Genomic DNA, 21,355 nt, shown 5'->3' on the forward strand with positions numbered 1-21,355 from the left:
ATAACTCTGTGTTTCTCCCTATGGTTGCCTATGCTGCTGGCGCTTGGTTCCATAGGGTGCGGACTGTACAATTTCAATCAAAATTGATGTCAATCCAGCGCACAATGTTACTTTGTATTTTGAAGATTTGTCGAACAGTTTCAACACCTGCTTTACAGGTTTTGGCCGGGACGTTACCACTCGATCTCTACGTAATTTTCAGAGGCTTATGTTATCGCTTGAAACGTCAGATTCCCACTCAGATCCTTGGTATTTCTATTAACACTCAAGTCGATGTTAAAGCTGAACGACAAAGAATTTGGCAAGAGTTGATCAACTTGTGGCAGAGTAGGTGGGATGGCACAACACTGGGCAGTGTAACACGTAAGTTTTTTCCTGAAGTTGACTCTCTTACGGATAAAAAAATCTACAGTCTGGTTTAGCCTTGACTTGTTTACCTCCTATTTGATATCAGGACACAGATCATTAAATAAGAAATTGTTTAAAATTTCGCTTGTCTCCTACGGAACTTTGCCATTGCGGCGGTGTGGAAGATTGGCAGCACGTGTTGTACTCTTGTCCCTCATATAATGAATTTCGAGTAATTCTGCAGAATGCTATTCCCAACTTTTCATCAGGATTGGAACCTAATTTTGTATCAAATGCCACGAGTTACCGCGCCCTTCAGGATTTTGCTAAGGCAACCTTCAAAAAAAGGCTCGCAATCCTTTCTGCAATGACTGCACATGCGAATGTTTCAAATTCAGCTCAAGACCTTTACTGCAATGACGTCCATTTTCTCAACAAGATCTACAATTCTGGACTTGTGCTCTGTGTGTTGTGTTTTTTTTTTTTTTTTTTTTTTTTTTTTTTTGAAACTCTACAAGTGTCCTACAACTACAACTCGATTTGGCGATGAAAATTCCTGTGCTCCTTTGCTCGGATGACTGTTAACTGACTGTGACTTTGTTATTGGTGATTGACTGTGACTTTGCTACTAATGACTGCAGGACTTACTGGATTTGACCTCAATTGTTTATAAGGTTTGTGCCTGCTTCTGGGCTTGTGTAAAGCTTTGTCGGTTGAATGGTACTGTTATCCTTAATTATTTTCTTCGAACTTTTTTTTTTTTTTATGTTAATATGCATAACATTACTTTCATTGTTTACTTTGAAATTTCAAAGTGCATCTGTATTTACCTCAATCTGTTGAGGTTATCTTTTGTACAGAATTTAATCTTTGTATAAGTTCCCTTTTCTTTTTTTTTTTTTTTACTATTTTTGGCTTGTACTTTGTTGGGCTCTTGGCGTCCCTCTTTTGCTGCCGCCGGTTGGTTGCCCCTGGTCTACCTTCCCGTGGCGGTGGCGCGTTTCCGACCTGCTGATTCCGGGTAGCCAAACAGCCAGTTCACTTCTTGCCATTTCTGCAGAATCCTCTAATTTAACAGTGAAACGAGGCGGAGATGAACTAACGTTCCAGGTGCCGCCCAAGACAAATACATACATACATCCGGATGTTGGTTCATTCGGTAGCTCCCGTTCAGCACAGGAAATGATTTTAAGCAGTGCTATCTTTCGGATTCAAAAGTTGTACAGATATTTATGTATCAATTACAGATATTAGTAATTCTTCAAGTTTTGAACTTTTTTTTTTATTCAAAAATAGAGAATCGATTCATGAGAAAGCTTAATTTACAAAATCATATAAAACAGCGAACAATAAAATAGTAAACATTACAAAACAACACGACGCAACATTAAATATGTAACAAATCAGTTCTTCTAGTAAGCTCATTTCACATCATTAATGAAAGACAGTTTAGAATATTTCTTTCCGGAACCGAAAACCATATTCGTTGCACTTTGAGTGTAGAGTTTTTGCCAGTTCCGTCGGCCCACAGAAGAAAACTGTAACCTTGCCTTTACCCTGATTTGATATTTCAGTGAAGACCTGTGGAGAGAAAAAAAATAATTATTCACTCAGAAATTAAAATTTGAGATTTAATTAATTATGGACAACATGATTAAGTTGCACCACATGGACAGATCTAGTATCATTCATACCTAATTTGAATGTTTTTTTTTTTTTCAACATTTTTAAAAAAATATAAGCACTGTATTTAAAACAGCCATCTAAATTCTTAAATTGTGTTCGTATCATAAGCTCTCAAGTCACACATTTTTGGAAAGAAAACTAAAATTTAACAATAGGGAGTTTATTTAAAAATATCCGAAATGACCTCTCTCTCCCACTAATATATATATATATATATATATATATATATATATATATATATATATATATATATTCTTACTTTATGGAAAAAACAAACAAACCAGAACACATTTGCAGTTTTAGAGATTGTATATTCGCTGCAGCAATTACACCTGTACCTTGTTTAATAATCTTGCACTTAATTTCCACAATTGCAGTCGAAATATAAATTTATTAAAAATTACAATTAAATCACTTAAAACTTCCTTTTCTTCAAGAAAAAAATCCATTGTGTTGATAAATAATATCTGTAATAATTTGACGACAGAGCAAACCAGTTCTACTTTCAGAATAGAAGAATTCATAACGTCGTCCTTTAGTCTGCGAGTTGTTAATCGTTCAAATAAGGTGTCTTCATGGTGGGGGAGGCTGATAGCATAGAAAAATTCAATGCTCAGCTGGATACATACCTATACAAAGAGGGAATCAAATAGGGTTTTCGGCTTTTCAAATGGGTCATTCTCAGGCTCCTCTGCCATAAAAAACAACCACAAACAATCGGCAAGTGCAGGATTTTCGCTACAGTTAGGTTGCTAGTTGTACAAATTTCCCAACTGTGCACTTAAAGCTTTCGTATTTCACCCCGGTTTTCCGCCGGTTCAGATGCTTCCATTTGTTCAAGTGTTGGACGCTGTTGACATCAGCATGTTTGATGCCAACAGTGTACAGAAAGTGTCACAGTGCAGGCAGATATTCTTAAAATATATGCGTAATTCTCCTCCCACTGTGTTATCGTCTCTGGACTAGAGACGATAACACAGTGGGAGGAGAATTACGCATATATTTTATTGTATTTTCATTGGAATTTTAATCAGTCATATATTGCATTATCTCTTGATGCTATTCATTAATAGTGCAACTTAGGGAGACTTGCTCTTCTTTCTAAGTTGTTCTGTAAATTAATTTTTAAATTTTCATTTATCTCATTCTTCCTATTTAATCTATTTCATTTTGTTTTATTGATTAGTTTGATTTTTTTGCCACTGTGAACTTGAGGTTTTGACTCCACCTCCATCATGTTCTATAAAATTTCTGGCCTAGTTGCCGTGAAATGGTCGAACTGTTGAGTTAATTTTATCTCTCTCTCATCTACATACAGTATATAATTACAACAGTATGTAAGATACGGACATAAGATAAAGGATATGAACAGCGCTTAAAGTACAATAAAAGCTATCCCATAGAGCCCTTAGGCCAAATTAATAGAATAGGAGTATAAGCTTATATAGTTAGCCTTTAGACCAATAAGGAAGCCAAGATTTTAGAATAAATGTCTTCAATATAAAAGTATACCCAGTGAGCCACGAGTCCAAAAAAATTAGATAGCCTGAATTGGTTTAATGTGTTATACCCTTTAAATAAATAAACAAATAATTAATAATAAAATAAAACTAAATAAAAGCGCTAGCTGTTAATTTGCCAGTTTTCTGCTAAATTTTAATATAATTATAAACATTTGTACCTAGCTAAACTAGCAGAAACAGCCTTCACCAATTATTGATTGGATATATTGAATGGCGCTAGCCCTGGTAAACGTACCATTCAATGTATCCTAATATCAAGAATTTGCCCAATCATCATAATTTTATTTTACTTGCATTTATTTTATTATAAATTAATTGTTCACGTATAGGGTATAACACATCAAACCAACTCAGGCTAAGTCTTTTGGCCTCAAGGCTCACTGGATATACTTTTATACTGAATACGTTTATTCTTATTTTCTTTATTACACTTTTATGCTTAATACACTTATTCTATTAATTTGGCATTAGGGCTCAATGGGATAGCTTTTACTGTACTTGAAACTGTTCATATTCTTTTTCCGTATCTTACATTCTGTTGTAATTAATTTGCAGCTTGATGTAATGTTTAATCAATAATTCTATGGCATTAATCCGTTCTGGGACTACTTTTCCCGTTTACCTTTTATTATTACTTATTACAGAAAAGTAAAAATATATATATATTTAGACTTTTCATTTAGATATTTCACTTTACTAAATTACAGAAAAGAGTTCCATCAATTATATTCACTACATTGAGGTTAATTATGAAGTCAACACTAGTCTCAGAGCGCAGGGCACTACCCTCAGATTTAAGAAATGTCACTGTGTCGCCAATACATAAACTTGGTTCAAAGAGTGAAGTTGATAACTACCGACCGCTAAGCCGGACTTCAGTGCTATTAAAAAAAAAAAAAAAAAAAAAATCATGAAAGCAATGATAAAGAGTACAATTCAGGATCATTTAGACAGAAATAGAATTCTGAAGGAAACACAGCATGCTTTTGTACCTGGAAAATCATGTTTAACCAGCCTGGTTAGCTACTTGTTACTCATAAAGTTACTTATGAGCTGGATGCAGGAAATAATTCCATTCCGACATTGTTTACTTGGATTTCAACAAAGTATTTGACTCAGTCTAACATAACAGGTTACTATATAAGCTGGAACATGTTGAAATTACAAAAAAAAAAAAAATCCTTAGATGGATTGCAGAATGGCTGCAGGGCAGAAAGGTTGTGATTAAAATTCTTCAATGGATAGAGGGCATGATGCCAAAATTTTCAGATAATATCAAGATTGTTAGAGTAGTTCAGAATGACTCACATAGTCTTCAGAGATGGTCAGAAAAATGGTAGACTCATTTTGCTCCATTAAAATGGAACAAAATGCACGGTCTTGTACTTGAGGAACGGTAACTCAAAAATAAGTCATATACTTACTGTGGTTGAACAAAAAACAGAGGAAGAAAGATTGACGTTATGGTACGGTCAGACATAAGACCTTGCTGCTCGTGAGCACCATTGACAGGCGACAAGGAAGGTCCGTGGTATCCTGTCGATGGTTTATCGAACATTTGTTTGTAGAGATAGACAGGTCATAATCTCACCGTATCCAAACATGGAGACATCTACAAAAAAAAAATAATAATAAATAAATAAATAAAATATATATAGAGATGGAGCTTTTTGAAAGGGTCCTAATGAGAGGAAACTCACATGGTGAGATCGGCTAAAGGACGACCGTATGGGGAACGACTTCGAAATGTGGCCTACAGAGCTTAAAACTAGATACCTTAGAGAAGATTTGACTGATATGTATAAGGCGCGGAGAGAGGAAGTAAAATGGAAGGAGGGTAAAATTTTTACAATAATGATTCCATAACTAGGGGCTATAAATTCAAATTACGGGTGAAAGGCGTAAACTGAATTATATAAAGTTGTCTTTTAGCCATCGAGATGTTAATTTATTGAAATAGAGGGTCTATATATGGCTGGAGGAAGCTGATATCGTGGAAAATTCAATGATCAGCTGGATAGATACCTATTTGAGGAGGGAGTCAATACGTTCCCCTCTTCCCCTTCCAGTACAAGGAAGCCCAATGCTTCCTCGCATTATACGCTAAAACTATAATAAGGCCTACGTAACCAAGTGGTCAAGTACAAGGGTGCCTAAGTACACATGCTTTGAGTGACCATGGTTCAAGCTTGTTGCGTTCTCTCTATTTTGTGAGCTCCTGTGATCCCGTCCCGGAGTATAATCAGGATTTTTTTTTTTTTTTAATTTATACTACATATGGTATAATAGTATTATATCTGTAATATATTTGAAATCAAACTTGAGCGGTGGGGCAAGAAGATCTCAGGTTGTCATTCAAAGAAAACTGTTGAATTTTAAACTGTGAAATTCCATGTTGCCCATTCCGCTATTTATACTGCGTTTCGTAGAAGTTATTGAATAGGAAGAGATTCCAAGATGCTTATAGTAAAAGTGCGCGCTCAGTAGACTATCAAGCATATACCTTATAGCCATGCTGTGAACATACAAGTTCGAAAACAATTAAGCAGTAAGTACTTAAAAATAATGGATTGAAATTCCAGAAGCGAAAAGGGAATATCAAAATGTCAAAAAAAAAAAAATTTGCGAAAGAATTCCAAAACGTAGCGTTAACAATTCAGGCATTCTGGTTGAACGACTAGTAAATATAAAATGAGACCTGTGGCATACAACTTGAAATAACCTCAAAAAAGTCTGAGATTTAACTCATCATCGCAACCCCCAGGCTATCTTCATGGACGAGTATTTCATTAAAGGAGAGGGAAAGGTTTCTAAATCTTACCTTGTTCCAGTCAGGCCTGCCAGGCTGTGTTCTGGTTTTAAGTCCTGTGATAAGACACCGCTGTTCCTTCTCGTGTAGAAGGTCAAGAGCCATGTGCAGACCAAGTGCTTTCATATCGTTTTTGTGCAGGGCAGAAGTGATGTACATGTGAATATCTAAGAATCTGTCACTATCACTCAACATGGCCTGTTCCACCTCCAGTTGACTAAGGAGACTTACAAACCATTCAAATGCTTTCTGCTGTCGGTTGAGCCAGAAGAAGTCCACCTAGAAGACAAGAAGTTCCAGCCTATTCTTATTACATTCTTATAGATGAAACAATGAAATTCAAATAATCAAAAACTCGCTGTAATTTAATTAATTCCGTTTATTAAAACGGAATTAATTAAAACTAGAACAATTGTCAAACTATTAAGAGAATTTGAGAATTGACAATGTTTGAGAGAACACTGTATCCGGGATTACAGAGTAGGCTCGTACATGTACGAGTTCGTAATAAAAGAGGTCTGGCCACCAAAAGAAACTCCCACCTAATTTTCTTAGTTGCAGCAAATGAGCAGAATTTGGTTTGAAAATCCACCCTACCTAAAGATGAGTGTATTTTCAAATCAAAAATTTTGAATGTGGATCATAAGGAAGGGGGTAAGAATAAATAGAAATATGGAAGTGACAGAGAAGTATTCTGAAGGTGCCTAGAAAAGTCCTTTAGATTTATTTCAAGCGTATTTAATTAATTGATTTTTTTTTTTTAACTTACCTTCCGTAGTTGCATATTTTGGTCAGGTAGAGGGTCTATCCACAAGTGATTACAGCTTGGACACGTGTGCCTAGACTTCTTATACCGATGGAAAATACTCTGTAGGATACTAGCAAAAGGCGTCACTCCTATGCCTGTAGCGATTAAGACTGCATGTTGTGCACGAAAGATCTGCCTGGTTGGAGATCCATACGGACCATCCAAGATAATCTGCAAAAGAAAAAAAAATACATTGTCGATACGTGGAAACATGTATTAATATAAAAATTGTCAAGGATATACAAAGGGCAAAGTATATTTAAAAACGCAAAGTTCTTTCCACATAAGGAAATATGGTCAGGAGATTTACATAGAATTAACTGGAAAGGAAGAAGCTGACATCCATATATCCAGTATCCTCCCTGTCAGGAGTTAATATGTTAATAAATAGCAAGTTAGTATAGAGTTAGGAAAACTGAAACACTATATACTCTTCAATACACTCTTAACATGAAATGCTGTATTAATAAATTTATCTGGATGCTAGAGATCATTCTAGTTACATTGTTTACAATTTGACTAAATTTACATAACTGATTAAATTAGCGCGTAATAACAGCTCTTTGGTCTAAGATTTTCCGGCGATACTTTGTTGTAGCGAATTTAATAAGGTCCATATGAAGTGACTGCGCAACTTTCAGCATTTTCTCAGGAAGAAATCTATTAGCCATGTGCAACCTATTTCGGTTAGTGGTTAGGTAGGGGTAGGAGTGGCCCGAAGAGTACAGAGTGGGATCCTCCCAGAGATCGGAAGTTAAAATAAGTCTTATGAGTATATTTTCAGTGGGAGTAAGTTCTCTTAAGATTAAGGACTGTAGTGCTTCTGATAGGAAGTATACCGTGTTTATGAAGTGCCTACCTGAGTAGCCAGTTTTCAGAAGCGTACACTGGTTTCAGTGTTGTGGGGACGGACGAAGTCCATGTTTCTGCTCCATATAGGACTGCTGAATAGACAACTGTTGTGATATACCTCCTCGTGATATTAATATCTTTGACATAGATGAGGTGATGTTTCATTTGCCATCTAAGTTTAACCATTTTCAGGTGAAGGACGGACATCTAGGTGAATATGAAAGGTCAACTTTGGGCCAAAAATGACTTCAAGCAGTGTGAGTGGGCACATTAGGGATCGATGAATATGCAACATCATTTAGTTTATCAGACAGCCTGGCTGTGATGAGATTTATGTCATCAGTAGGACTAATATACGTGTAATTAGCTTGATATCATCTGCATAAAAAAATGCATATCTTATCTCTCATGTAACAGAGGAATAAGCAGAGCAGAGCAGTAAATACATTTCAATTCAAATCTAAGCGCTCCTAACTGATCCGGTTTTAAGTTGCAAGTGTCGTGCTTCGTTATTGTAATTATCCCATTTTAACCGAGTATCACTCTTAACATGGGGTTGATTTATGATCCTCTAAGTTCTCTTTAATTTTAACTTAAAATTGTTCTTTTGAAAAAGGAACAAAATTCCTTGTTTAGGTGGAGTGATTAACGTGTTTCTCATTATTTCAAAATGCTTTCTTCCCCAGTTTCATCCGTGTAGAACGTTTAAATTTTACTGATGTCTCCCGCTCGTCCTTCGATTAAAACGGGAATTCGTTCAGTGTCATTTAAATCGTTGTGTTAAATCTCCTTTTATAAAGGAGTTTCATTTGTTGCTGTATACTCGGTTAATGACAAGCAAACACAGAAAATTAGTGCAGATGACGAACTACTCACTATAATTACAACCGACCTTTCAAACAAGAAATTGTCAATAAGTAACTAATCTCAAAAGACTTTGACCCCGTCATTTAATCTGCAAAGAAAAACAAGTCAGCTATCCAATTTAGAATTATATTCTGCATGCTACATTTCATAAAGGGGTGGGGGGAATAGAAAAATGGAATAAATATGAAGACAAATTTTGCCGATAGTAACAGTGGTTTTGGTTTTATTTGTGCAGTTTTATATAATACATTGGCTTTAAGATTATGAAATGAAAAATTTTGTATAAACAGGTAGCGAGGATGACTCAAGACTAATCTGTTCCAGAAACAAATCTCTTGAACTGAGAGCTCAAATATCTAGATTCTTACGAATCAGCGCGTAATTTGCATGTAAACCCTATACGCCTCTGTGTGAATCGAAAAAATGTTCTGCATTCTCAGAACATCCGGCGCCATAAGAGTTTAGACTTTCCATTAGAGTTTTAGCGAAAAAGTGGGCCATGCATGTTTTTATATCATGAAACTTAGTAACGTTTCATTTCAAGTACACCCCAGCTGTCAATTCGCTTAGTTATTTTAAATTTTATGCTGCGACCTTTTAATTGGCATTTTGTCGAGAATTGCCTGACATCTACTCAAAATAGATAAGGTTTTGAGCCAGTTTTATGATTTCTAATTTAATTTTACTTAATGAATTTATCAATTAAAATTTCTTTCCCATTACTTTAGTCAAAAACAGTCAATTTGTTTTCAATTCACTTCTGATATATACACCATATTCTGATATTTTGTACTCGAGTGTAGTAGAAATCCTTCACAACGCATTAAAAAAGTAATAATGGTCAACGTCGAGCCAACTCGTTATTAATTCCTTTGAATAAATGTGCGTTTTATTGGTTAAAAAGTGTCCCACAATTTCTTGAAAGAGTGTAGATGTTAATGCCATAAAAGATGCAAAAATATCAAACATTTAATTCTCCAATTAGAGAATTTTCACTATTATCATTAATAATGCATTCCCCATCCCCTTGGTTTGGGTTATGTTTTGCTTTGTATGTTATCTTCCACCTTTAAGAGTGTATTAAGTGTAAAGGAATCTTAACAGGCCATTTCAGTGAAACTAAGGCAAATTTTGTAAGTAATTATAATAATGCATTACAATGAATAAAAATCTTTCAATCCACACTTTTTCTCTTCTTTTTTTTTTACTTTATCGCTTAACAGACTGATAGGAGAAAATTGCCTCGTGTCACGAGGTTTGAATAGCATGATCTGACCCAGATTATAAAAAATGTTCTGATGGTCACGAGAGACCTTTCTTCGCAATTATTTGGCTTAGTGACATAATTATGAATCGCTGCTCGTGGGTTAAGAACTTTTAAATTAAATAAAAACCTATTAAATATGGGAACAAGGTAAGAATTTACAAAAATAAATTACGGCCAAATTATTTTCCTTCTATAAAAATTTATTTAAAAATGGGAGGGGGAAGTAGATATATTTATAATTCATGGCAGCCATTGGATTTCTCGTCCAATGGCTGCCATGCAAGAATCTTCACTTAAATTATATTTTACAGAAAAAAATAAACGAAATATAATAAAGTTACTGTTCACGATACTGGACGTGTAAGCTAAGTAGTTCCAGAAAAACAGGTGTTCTGTACAAAAGTTTCATACAACCAGAATTCAGAACAAAACTTTGCTACCCCTTATGGTAGGACAACCGGGTACGCTTCTTACCTTGAGAGGTTGTTGAAGTACGACAATGTTGTCTTCTCCCGTATTTTCAGCTTCAAATTTTGGTTCCTGCTTTTTTTTCACAGATTTTTTTGTTTTTCCGCTTTCGCCATCGTCTTCTTCAGTGACTGTGGGCAAGAGGATTATAGTCTGACACTTTCGAAAGCTTTTTCTTGCTACTGAAACTCTTACTGACTTCCGCCTTAGATCACTCGGCCGAACTTTTCGGCGTTTATCGGGAACGTCACTAACAAATCGCCGCACTTCGTTGTGTTTTTTCCTGAGGGTAATTTCGGCGTTGGAGAGAGAACGCAATGACGACTGGGTGGTGTTGAACTTCACTGGCGTTGAGATGATGTGAGAGTTTTCCAGTGATTCTTTGCTAAGAGAAATTTCCGATGGTTCAGGTGTCGAACTGGCCGAAATTTCATTCATTTCCACCGAAATTTGAGGACAAAGGATGCTGGATGGATTATCTTCTTGAACGAGGGGATTCATATTGACGGAATCACAATTTTCACTAGCGTTCACAGACGGGGATTTCTCCAAGTCTAGAGCCAATGTTGGGCTGAGTACCGCATTTCGATCTTTTTCTTCAAAGTAGTTGTAAAGTCCGTTGCTCCATCCGCCAACAGCTCTGATGTGCAACCATATTTCTCCTACAAGACAAGAAAAAAAAAAAAAAAAAAAAACATTCATTGTGGTTTCTGGAAGAAAGTTTCACATAAATTTTAAGAATTGCTGAAATTAAGTATGTGCACTTTCTAGAGTAAAAATTAAGGATCCCCATTACAAATAGGGTATTTTATCTCAATTAAATGCCACCAGGATTTAACACATTTAAATTTTTCAATTAAATGCCACCAGGATTTAACACATTTATTACATAAAGGTAATAAATGTGTTAAATCCTCGAAACAAATTAAAATTATAAAAGAAATCAATATTATACGGGTATCATTTCATCTGTCCCGTCAGCAGACTTTGTAAAAACCCTATTATCCATCCTATCAGTGTCAGAATTTAAAAATAAAAATTGTAAAACTATATTATTTTATTGGTATCTAGAGTCAAAATAAATCGCATTTAGTCTATAACAAATCTGAATTATCGGATTAATCGGAAACCTTTTTGAATTCTCATATGGAATTTGTCCGAAGTTGGGGAGGAATTGAAATGAATTTTCCGACAAGTGGCAAGATCTTACCTTAGCTTTATATTAAAAAGAGAAAAACCTGTCACATCAGTTCTGAAAAACAATTACTAAGTCGTATATAAAAATAACATGCCACCACTCAAGTTAAAAAACTAGAATGAATTAGAAAAACACTATGGAATTCGTAGCATTTTCATACCATGAGGTCTCTGTTAAAAAGATAATTTGGTTGTCAAGGTGTTTATTACCTGCAACGTCTGCTGAGATCACAGTTTAGGTCCCTTATTCACGATATTTTATTATTTCGAGCCCTCTTTCTGAAATAAGGACTTTACGACAGCGCCCTGAACTTCTTGGGTTGTGTGATTGATTACTGTCCCTTCCGTGCTGGGTTGGAGACCCTGATGCCTGTTTTTTTTTTTTTTTTTTTTTGAGATTTTGGTCATTGAAGCACCGTGGATTGAAATTAACTCATATCCTGTTGATGGTTGTCTCCGAAAAAAAATGAGGAAAGCTGCAATATAAATGATACCTGCAGAGTTCCAAATATATTCGCATTGAAGAGAATGGAGCGGTTCAGTAATATCCACTCCCACAAATCGGAGATCCTTGGTGGGCTACTACATATGGTTGTTCAACCGCCTCTATGATTCTCTTACAATTACGCTTTCGTAATGGCATCATTGCAAGGACACTATCACAGAGGTCTTTACTTCAGAACAAGAGTATCAGCAGAAATAAGAACAATTTTATGTGGAGACCTCACACAACCATGATCTCAGAGGCAGATGCAAGCAATGTCTGTCCCAGACATTTAAAACAAACCGTTTACTTACTTATATCAGTCATCAAGCCAATCAATAATCTTTTTAACAGTGGCATCAAGAAAACCTGACCATTGAACTCCTGGCCATGTCGCTGCGATGAGAACTATTGTTTCCTAGTACTCGTACCGTACTTAGCAGCAATAAAGAAGTTTATTTATTAAAATAACTAGGTCTAGAGTGTTCTCTAACTCTTAGACCAACACCAGGTATTTATAGTAACAGTAATATTTTTATAAATGTCACTTGTCTATTTCAACCTTTGTGATTACATTTTATTTTTTCGATATATTTTAGCGTTGATGTGAGAGGCTCTCCACCTGGAAGAAAACGTTTAACGTAATATTTTGCCAATTTTAGAAAAAGTAATTTTAATTATCTTGCCTCATAGTCACACATTGTTCAATGCACAATTAGCCCTTCACTGCAACAGCATAATATTCGTTAACCAGTTCTTAAGTTTCATATCATAATTAGGCAAAAATCTGTTAACTTCCACTTAACAGATTTCCATATGATTTTAGAAACTATCTAATTCGATAAGTGAGAGTTTTTAGAGCAACAAGGAAAGTTTATACTGTATTACGTGAAAGTATTTTCGTCAACTTATCAAAGTATGTACATGTATTAACCACGTAATGTCCTTGAGTGGACAAGTTAGCTTTAAAAGTTGTAACACGAGGCAAAAAACAACTAAATTAGAGGTAATATTTCAATCACCAATCAGACTAACGAAATTATAATTGGTTGCACATAATCATAACACCCAAACGTGATTACACTGCTGCCATCTCTCGGTCGTCTATACAAGTACAATGAAACTCGGAAATTGTTTAGTTGTTTTGGAGTAGGATTACCTTCCTCTATACTGCTATGACGTACGCTTATCACTGCATAAAAATGGAACTCGATTGTTCATAGTTTTATTCATAGAATTACCAATATCTCTCCAAAGTTCTCTTCAAATGACTGCAATGAATTAGTAAAAAGACAAAACTTCAGAACTCTGATTTCAACGATTTTTTTCAGAGCCCGTTGCAATTTATAATAATAATACGTCCCATTAGAAGCTAAAAATAGTTTCCTTTATAAAAAATCCGTGAGGGTACTCACGGTGTACAGGACAATGAAATATGCTGTCTTTGCGTTAGATATAGCCACTCCAATCCAAACACGTGGACTTGCTATTATTGCTGCAGTTTATATAACTAACACCTACAGGATGGAGTTGTTAGGATGATTTACGTGGCCGAACCATAGTTGAACACTGAAAAAAATTCAACAAAACTAAGACGATCACAAATTACTTACGCATTGTTGAAGCCCCTGACTATATCTAAAATCAAATTTCAAGGCATTAAATATGAGAATCCCGGTCAAATCTTCCACCGTTTAGAATTAATTAAAGTTTAGAAATTTCCTTATGTGGAAGCCCTTTATATTGTTTCCTTTCATAGCATAACTACTCTTGTTTTGATGCACTTGTTTCGATATGGCAACTGAGAGAGGAGTGTTTACAACTTGATAAACTTTGGTCCAGTTATTGCCATTCTTTTGAGTAAGCATTATGTTCTCCTCTACAGTTTGGACATCTTGAATTTTGTGCTGTACAGTCATGTTGTGCATGTTCTCGCCACCCAAATTTTGCATTGTAACAAACCTCTGCACTCTGGTCGAGTGTCCATACTTCAGAACACTTAAAACATTGGACAGGGTTTGGAATATAAAGTCTCAGGTGGGGGGGGGGGAGTTCAAATATCCAGCTTTTACAGTTTTTGGGGTGTGAAAAGTTAAAATTATATTTCTCATCGGGATAATTTTTTCCTTCTCTTTTTACTTGAATATTTCAACCCATCCTTGGTCTTTCAACTTTTCTTTGATTCCGTTTTCAGGAACATTGAGGAGACCCCATTCTATAATTTCTCCTTTCGAGGTATTCAGGGTGGAATGAGGATTAACTGTTATTGGGATTTCTCCAAAAGGTTTTGCATTTATTAGATGCTATGTTTGTTTTGTCATCTCTACTATCAGATCTATCGTTCTCATAGCTGTACATGAACTCATTTCATCTAATGTTCTGCTAGTTTGAGTAGCAGAAACATTGTCTGTGCTTGCCATTTTTGCTCCTTTTAGCCCTTGGCAAGAGGACTTTTCTATCAAGGTTTCCGGCCCCGCCACGGGGAGGCAAGAGCAATGCCACAGGAGGCCAAGCAGTTGGAGTGTTAGGTGGTCACAGTGGAAACAGAAATATATGAAAGAGGTAAAGAAAGGAGTTTCCTTTCTGCGTTCTAACTTGGAAGTTTTTCAAGTATACAACTGTTTTTAAATAAAAAAACAGTTTAGAGAAAGACGGGAACTTAAATGCAATGAATCACCAATTCAGACTAACAAGTTGCCGAAAGCACTAAGTCGCAGTAATATCGCTTAGCCTCGAAAAATGCTTGGCACCTGGGGCAGTGCCATCAGTGAAAGGTTGAAATGTTAGTTTAGTTAGTATTAAATAGATATACAAATACAAAGAACCAAACTATTATTTTTAGGCCACCCGAATAATTAAATTCGTCTGCCGTGCTGTGTGTGTCTTATATCTGTTAATTGCGTGTGTTCTATGGTCGATTTTTCCGTTTTGCTGGACGAAAAGCCTTGCCATCTACGCCTGAGTGAAAAAAAAAAAAGCCTATTAAGATTCCTCGCGTCATCGACGGGATTCGGACCCGGGCCTTTCCACTAGGTGTGGGGAGGGCGGTGACGATACCACTGTGCTACCTCGCGGACAAATATACAAATACAGAGAAAAGGTAGATTTCCTTTCTGGATTCCTACTTGAAACCTTTTAAGTTAAGAATTACTTGAAACAAAATACAGAGAAAAGGCGCTAGAAATGAAACGACTAATTCGCTTAGAAAGAACACTATAAATGTCACAAGAAAATCGCTTGGTGCTTATGATTATGCCACAAATGGAAGCCCCAGGTGTTAAAGTAGCAGTGGAAAATGACGAAAGAAAGCAAGCTTATATAGTCTCAGCCAAAATTAAAAACACACACGATCCGCTCATCCGAACCCTCCAATAATTTGTGCAATTCTTCTTTGAATTTATTCAACCCATCCACTTCCACAGCAACAGATGGAAGCCGTTCCAACGATCAATCACCTGATGGCTGAAGGCTGTAAGAGCTCCCTTTGGTTAAGAGAACAAATCTAGTTGCCCTTCTTTGCACCAGTACCAGCCGATCTACATCCTATCGAAAGTGAGACCTTCAGACTTGTATGCAATACTCTGGTTAGGCCGCATCAATAAATGTGGCCGAACCATGGCCTTGTGTAAAGATATAATCACCTCCTCGTCCCTATTAGCATACTTTCGGTATATCATTCACAAAACCTCATGATCTGTCCCGGCAGCACTGCCCAGAGAATTTCATATCTGACTGCACAATTAGTCTTTTTCATTTTCCACTACTTTGATTGTAGTTCCACACAATTCATAACTTAGTCTGAGATTACTGCTACCCATCTGCAGTACCTTGCATTTGTCAATGTTAAACTTCAATTGTCATTTCTCAGCCCACCGAGGTAACTTTTTTAAATCTTCTTTTAGTAGCATATCGCCATTACTGTCATTAACTGCATTGCCAACTTTGTATCATCTGTAAACTTTGACATTAAGCCTGATAATACCTTCATCAATATCATTAATAAATATTGAAAACAATAAATGGGCCCAGAACTGAATCCTGGGGAACTGCATTGATAACATCAGTCCACGAAGAGCAGTGCCCATTGATAACCATCTTTTGCTTAACCATCCCTTTATCCATAGCAGTAACTTGCCCTTAACGTCATACTGCACCAATTTGTCTTTTATGTGCAATAGTATCAAAAGCTTTCCTGAAATCTAAGTACCTGACACCAAACTTATTTTTTGCATCCAGTTCCTTTGTGACCGATCATAGAATCTAATCAAATTGTTCAGGCAAACCAATACTGTGTCTGAACACTAACTACAATCTTGTCTAGATCATCCTACATTACTTCTTTAAGCAGTAATTCCATTTTCCCCGGAACAGAAGTTAAACTAACAGGTCTGTAATTGCTCGTATCACCCTTTGATCCCCTTCGCGAGTTGGGGACATATTTACACTTCTCCAGTCCGTGGGGACCTCCCCTGAATTCAAGGATGCTCTCATAATTATAGCAAAAGGTTTGCTTACTTCCATTAATATAATTCGATAGATTCCATCCACCCTAAGCGCCTTTTTATGTTCAGCTTAAAAAAAAAAAAAATTCTCTTCCGCTTTCCTCTTGGGTATCATAAAAATCATTCAACCGCCTACTAGTTTGATAAACTTATGGCATCCCTTCTCCTAAAGCATTCTTTCATGTGTGAATGTAGATGCGAAATACCTATTCAAATTTGTCTGCAACCTGAGCAGGGTCATCAAGTGGCTAAATGTAATTCAACCCCTTCTTTCTACTGTTAGAAGAAGCATAGAAGTCTTTGCTGCGTTACTTTGCATTCTTCGCCAGAGACTTCTCATAATCTGTCTTAGCTTGCCTAACCGTCTTTGTGACTTGATTACAGACTAATTTATATCTACCATCAGCTTCTGTATCACCTGATAAATCATATGCATCCCATACACTTTCCTTCTGTACCACGCGTCTCAACATCAGTTTGTCCCACTGCATAGAAATTAAACTGAGACCACCGTAGTCACCCTTACGAAAGCAAAAACCTTTCCTTTTACCCTTAACAGTAGTTAAGTCTTTCACTGAATTCCACATTTTTGCAACAATTGCTTCCATCCAGTGGGTACCTTCAGATTCTTAATGCACGAAGAATCACTGCTAATAACCAAAGCAATATTACTTCCTCTTGCTGCTACACTAATACGTTGCCATCGAAAACAGTTATCCAAGAAATCCACAAACGTCTTGCTAGTGTTCAAGTGACCAACCCACAAATTCCAGTCAAGTCTGGAAAGTTAAAATTCCCCCATTATAAGACATTCTGATACTAGCCCACTATTTCTTTGTATAACTGTTTGGTATATTCATCAGTCATTATGCCTATAACACCTCCCCCCTACTCTCAATTTTGTTTTCCAAGTGCTTATATCACACCAGACTAACATTGCAATGGTCATCACCCATGTTGACTGGCTGCACTGCCTTAAATTTAATATGCTTCTTAACTAAGTGCATAACCTCCCTTCCCCCTGTCCTGTCTGTCCTTTGTACTCCCCATATTCAAATTCAGCTTCACTTATGTCTGAGTAACACCATGTCTACACTACCCCTTCAATGTCTGCATTTGATGATTTAATCGGTACTTCAAATTCATTTGTAATTCTTCTAGCATTAGTGTACATGTGCATGGCCTTTCTCTTAGTTACCCTTACACAGCCTGTGTATTCACTGGTTCCATGAGGAAGCTAATGTGGAAGTGGATAATCATAGATACTCTGTACAAATATTAATATTATTAAAAGCTTGAATGGCTGAAAATTTATTTATTTTCAGATATCTTAAGATGAAACTTTAAACTTACCATCCAGTTCTGGAGCACTGCTAATGGTGAATGGATGCCATTCGTTACGAGCAACCTTTGGAATGTTCACGAAGACGTAGTCACCGGGATAAAAGTCAAAATTCGGTGGGCGTTTGATGACTAAATGCGTTACCTGAAAGGGAAAAAAATAATTTTAAATGCAACCTTTAAAAATATAGAATGTTCAGGATTAAGTGACTGTTTACTAAAGGAGCCATTCAGGGGTTTTTGAAACGATAAGATTCGCAATACGGGGTAACTCAATTGAAGCTAGTTTTTACGTGAATTATTTCCTTAGTTAAGTTATTAGAAAGACTTAGTACCAAGATGAAACTAAGTGATGGTTACTCTTTCTAGTTACAATATTTCAAGTGGCAAAGATAAAGATTATTCAGAATCTGCGTGGCTCCGGATTACTTGCAGCTAATCAGTGGATCGTTCTAAACTTTTGACTGGTCTGAGCAAATTTATTCACTGGCCAATCGGAATCTCATGCAAGCTAAAACAAACCCGGAATTACTTAAGAGGGGAGACATTCTGATCTTCGTGGAAACAACTCAATAACAAAACCGCTGGTTGATATAAATTATAATTAAGACGAGTCAAAAAAAAAAAAAAAAATCCATTACAGCAGTCTACTGTTCATGGAACAGTCTGTGTGCGCATGTATGACCGCTTCATATTCATTGACAACACTTCGCAAGATACTATTGAACATGTTTTTGATATTTTCCGCTTGTCCGTACTTTGCTTCTGGTAGTTGCCCAACGAGTCGATCGCGGCATTAATTTTGGTCGATCACGACGAATTTTAAATATACAGTCATCCCTCGATTTGGGCGGTCAGGTATACTACCAAAATTTTATATTGTGCAGAGGGTTTCGCTACCTGCGCGTTATTTTTTTTATTTTACGAAGCTTCAAAAATAGGAATGAAGAGCAGATTTTGCATGATTGAAGGAGAAACATCAGTGATACAGCTCAATTGCTCTTTTTGTTGGTATATTTTTTGGTGATTCTGCCACTAGAGAAGAATTGCTGGGTATGGTTTCGTTAAAAGAAAGAACTAGAGGTCTTGATATCTTTAACTCATTCAAACATTTTATTGAAAAAATAAAATTAAATTGCCACTATTTAAGCTCTTATCAAGATGGAGCTAAAGCAATGACGGGGCATTTTAACGGATTCATTGCATTGTGCCAAAACGATGATGAATTCCCAGATTTTGAGTTACCACTGTATTATCCACAAACAAGTGTTAGCCAGCAAAAGATTAAATACTAAAAGCGTTATGGACATCGCTTTCGAAATCGTGAATTCCATAATTTTCAAAATTATGGAATTCACGATTTTGAAAAGTCTCTTCAAAGGAGACTTTTCAAAATGCAACTCGATGAAAAAGAATCAGATCTGAAATTACATACAGATGTGAGGTGGCCGAGTCGGAGTAAGTTTCTACAGAGATTTCGAAATTTGCTGATCAAAGGGGAGATGATTATCAGTTAGCTACAATATACGGAGTGATTGTGTGATCTGGCTTTTTTGGCAGATTTTACCAGTAAATTAAGTGATCTGAATTTGGAATTACAAGGAAAAAATAAAAATGTGGACGATATGATTAGTAGTATTTCTGTATATGAATATCAATTTTTGGCAATTACTAAGGATCTCAAAGAAAAAAAATTCGACCATTTTGCAAATATGCAAGATCATTTGCAAAAATATCCTGTTTTTGAATAGTGAGAAATATGTTTCTGAAATTGAGAAAGTTGTGGACGATTTTGAAAACAGAATCAATGATTTTAAAACAATTGAAGACATTGTTCAATATATTTCTTATCCATTTAATGTCCACTTGGATACGAAACAAATTGAAGAAAAAAATCGCTGAGATTTTTCACATGGAGAAAATATTACTTGAAAATGAAATTATTACATTGCGAAACGATATCTTCCTCAAAGCCAGATCATCAGAAGAAGACTTTTGGAAATATGTTTGCCGAGAAACGTACCCAAATGTAAAAAAAAAATGCAGTGAACTTTTAAATTCACTGTTTCGGTTCCACATTATCTGTGTGAATCGGCCTTTTCGTATTTGAAACAAACAAAGAATCGCTCTACTCTTAGGGACTTGCATACAGAAGATTCTTTACTGTTGTGGCCTTATCACAGTATATCCCCGATTTTGAAAGCTTGGCAGATGACATGAAGACAGACTTCGCATAAATTAATTTTAAATAAGAATTCTGAATTGTATTCAATTTTAAAATTTATAAACATTTTTCAATATGTGTTGATTAACTTTTTTTAACCTTGTGCAATGAAATTTTTGAGATGGTAGATCGCTGCACATTTTGAAGGAAAAAAGTAGATCGCATCACAAATTAAATTGGCCACCCCTGGTCATATCGCTCACGTTTACTAACCTGCGAGTAGTACACCTGCTTTTTTCACTAATCTCTTGAATAGTTCTTCTTGATACACAGAAGAAGCACTCGAGAAACGCTATCTTAATTTTAACTATCTCGAAGGAGCATTGCTTTCTTCTGCATTAATAAATTCTTTGAGAGGAATAAAACCGCTAAGGTTCCGTGAAGCACTGTTCAATCGACCTGCGACAGCTGCCTTCAAAATGTCAAGTGCGTACTTGTTTGTACTAGTCTATGTCGCAGATAGCTTTATAAACGGTGCTCAGGCCGTTTTTCAATATCCACTGGTTACTGAGAGCGTTTAACCTGTAGTCAATGCAAAGATCATGCACCAAATGTTAAGGATAATGACCTCAAGAAAAATAACACCGAGAGAAAGAGCACACTATTCGCAAATTCTATAGTTAATTTGTCCCACTGTATCAGTGGACAAATTAACTCCTTCCCCTCAGGTCTCCAGTGAGGTCACATCTCACCAAAATGTTGATCCAGCTGCACCAGTCACATCAGTCTCTCAAGTTGTCACCACTACTGTGCTTGTTCAACTGATGGAGTGTTATCACTTCATTGTTATTAAAGAAACCTGTTTAGAATCGATCATATATACTCTAATTTGTTTCAGAAAATAAAAAATTCGTTGTTTGCCTAATCGCCAGAATATACTTTAGTGTCATCGGTTCTCGAAGATTAGCCAGAGAGATCAGGGCTGATATTCTGTCCTGCTGGTAGTGAGGGCAGTCAATCAGAATATATTTTAGTTGAG

The 21,355-nt window shown here is 36.1% G+C and overlaps 1 protein-coding gene across 4 annotated transcripts in view; it reads right to left on the reverse strand.

Moving 5' to 3' along the window:
• Window positions 1–1,741: 1,741 nt before the first annotated feature.
• The window catches only part of Nox (NADPH oxidase), an 85,209-nt gene continuing 65,595 nt past the window's right edge, over window positions 1,742–21,355 (reverse strand). For all 4 annotated transcript variants that reach the window (XM_090386972.1, XM_090386970.1, XM_090386971.1 and 1 more), the window contains exons 10-14: window positions 18,165–18,297; window positions 10,635–11,290; window positions 7,136–7,345; window positions 6,379–6,645; window positions 1,742–1,929 (exon numbers count right to left, since the gene is read on the reverse strand). In XM_090386972.1, the coding sequence (XP_090243098.1) occupies window positions 1,798–1,929; window positions 6,379–6,645; window positions 7,136–7,345; window positions 10,635–11,290; window positions 18,165–18,297 (1,398 nt within the window). In that variant the 3' untranslated portion in view covers window positions 1,742–1,797. The remainder of the gene's footprint in view (window positions 1,930–6,378; window positions 6,646–7,135; window positions 7,346–10,634; window positions 11,291–18,164; window positions 18,298–21,355) is intronic.

This window comes from Mastigoproctus giganteus, chromosome 12 (assembly GCF_048544385.1).
Source record: "Mastigoproctus giganteus isolate SK-2022 chromosome 12, ASM4854438v1, whole genome shotgun sequence".
NCBI classification, from domain to species: domain Eukaryota; kingdom Metazoa; phylum Arthropoda; class Arachnida; order Uropygi; family Thelyphonidae; genus Mastigoproctus; species Mastigoproctus giganteus.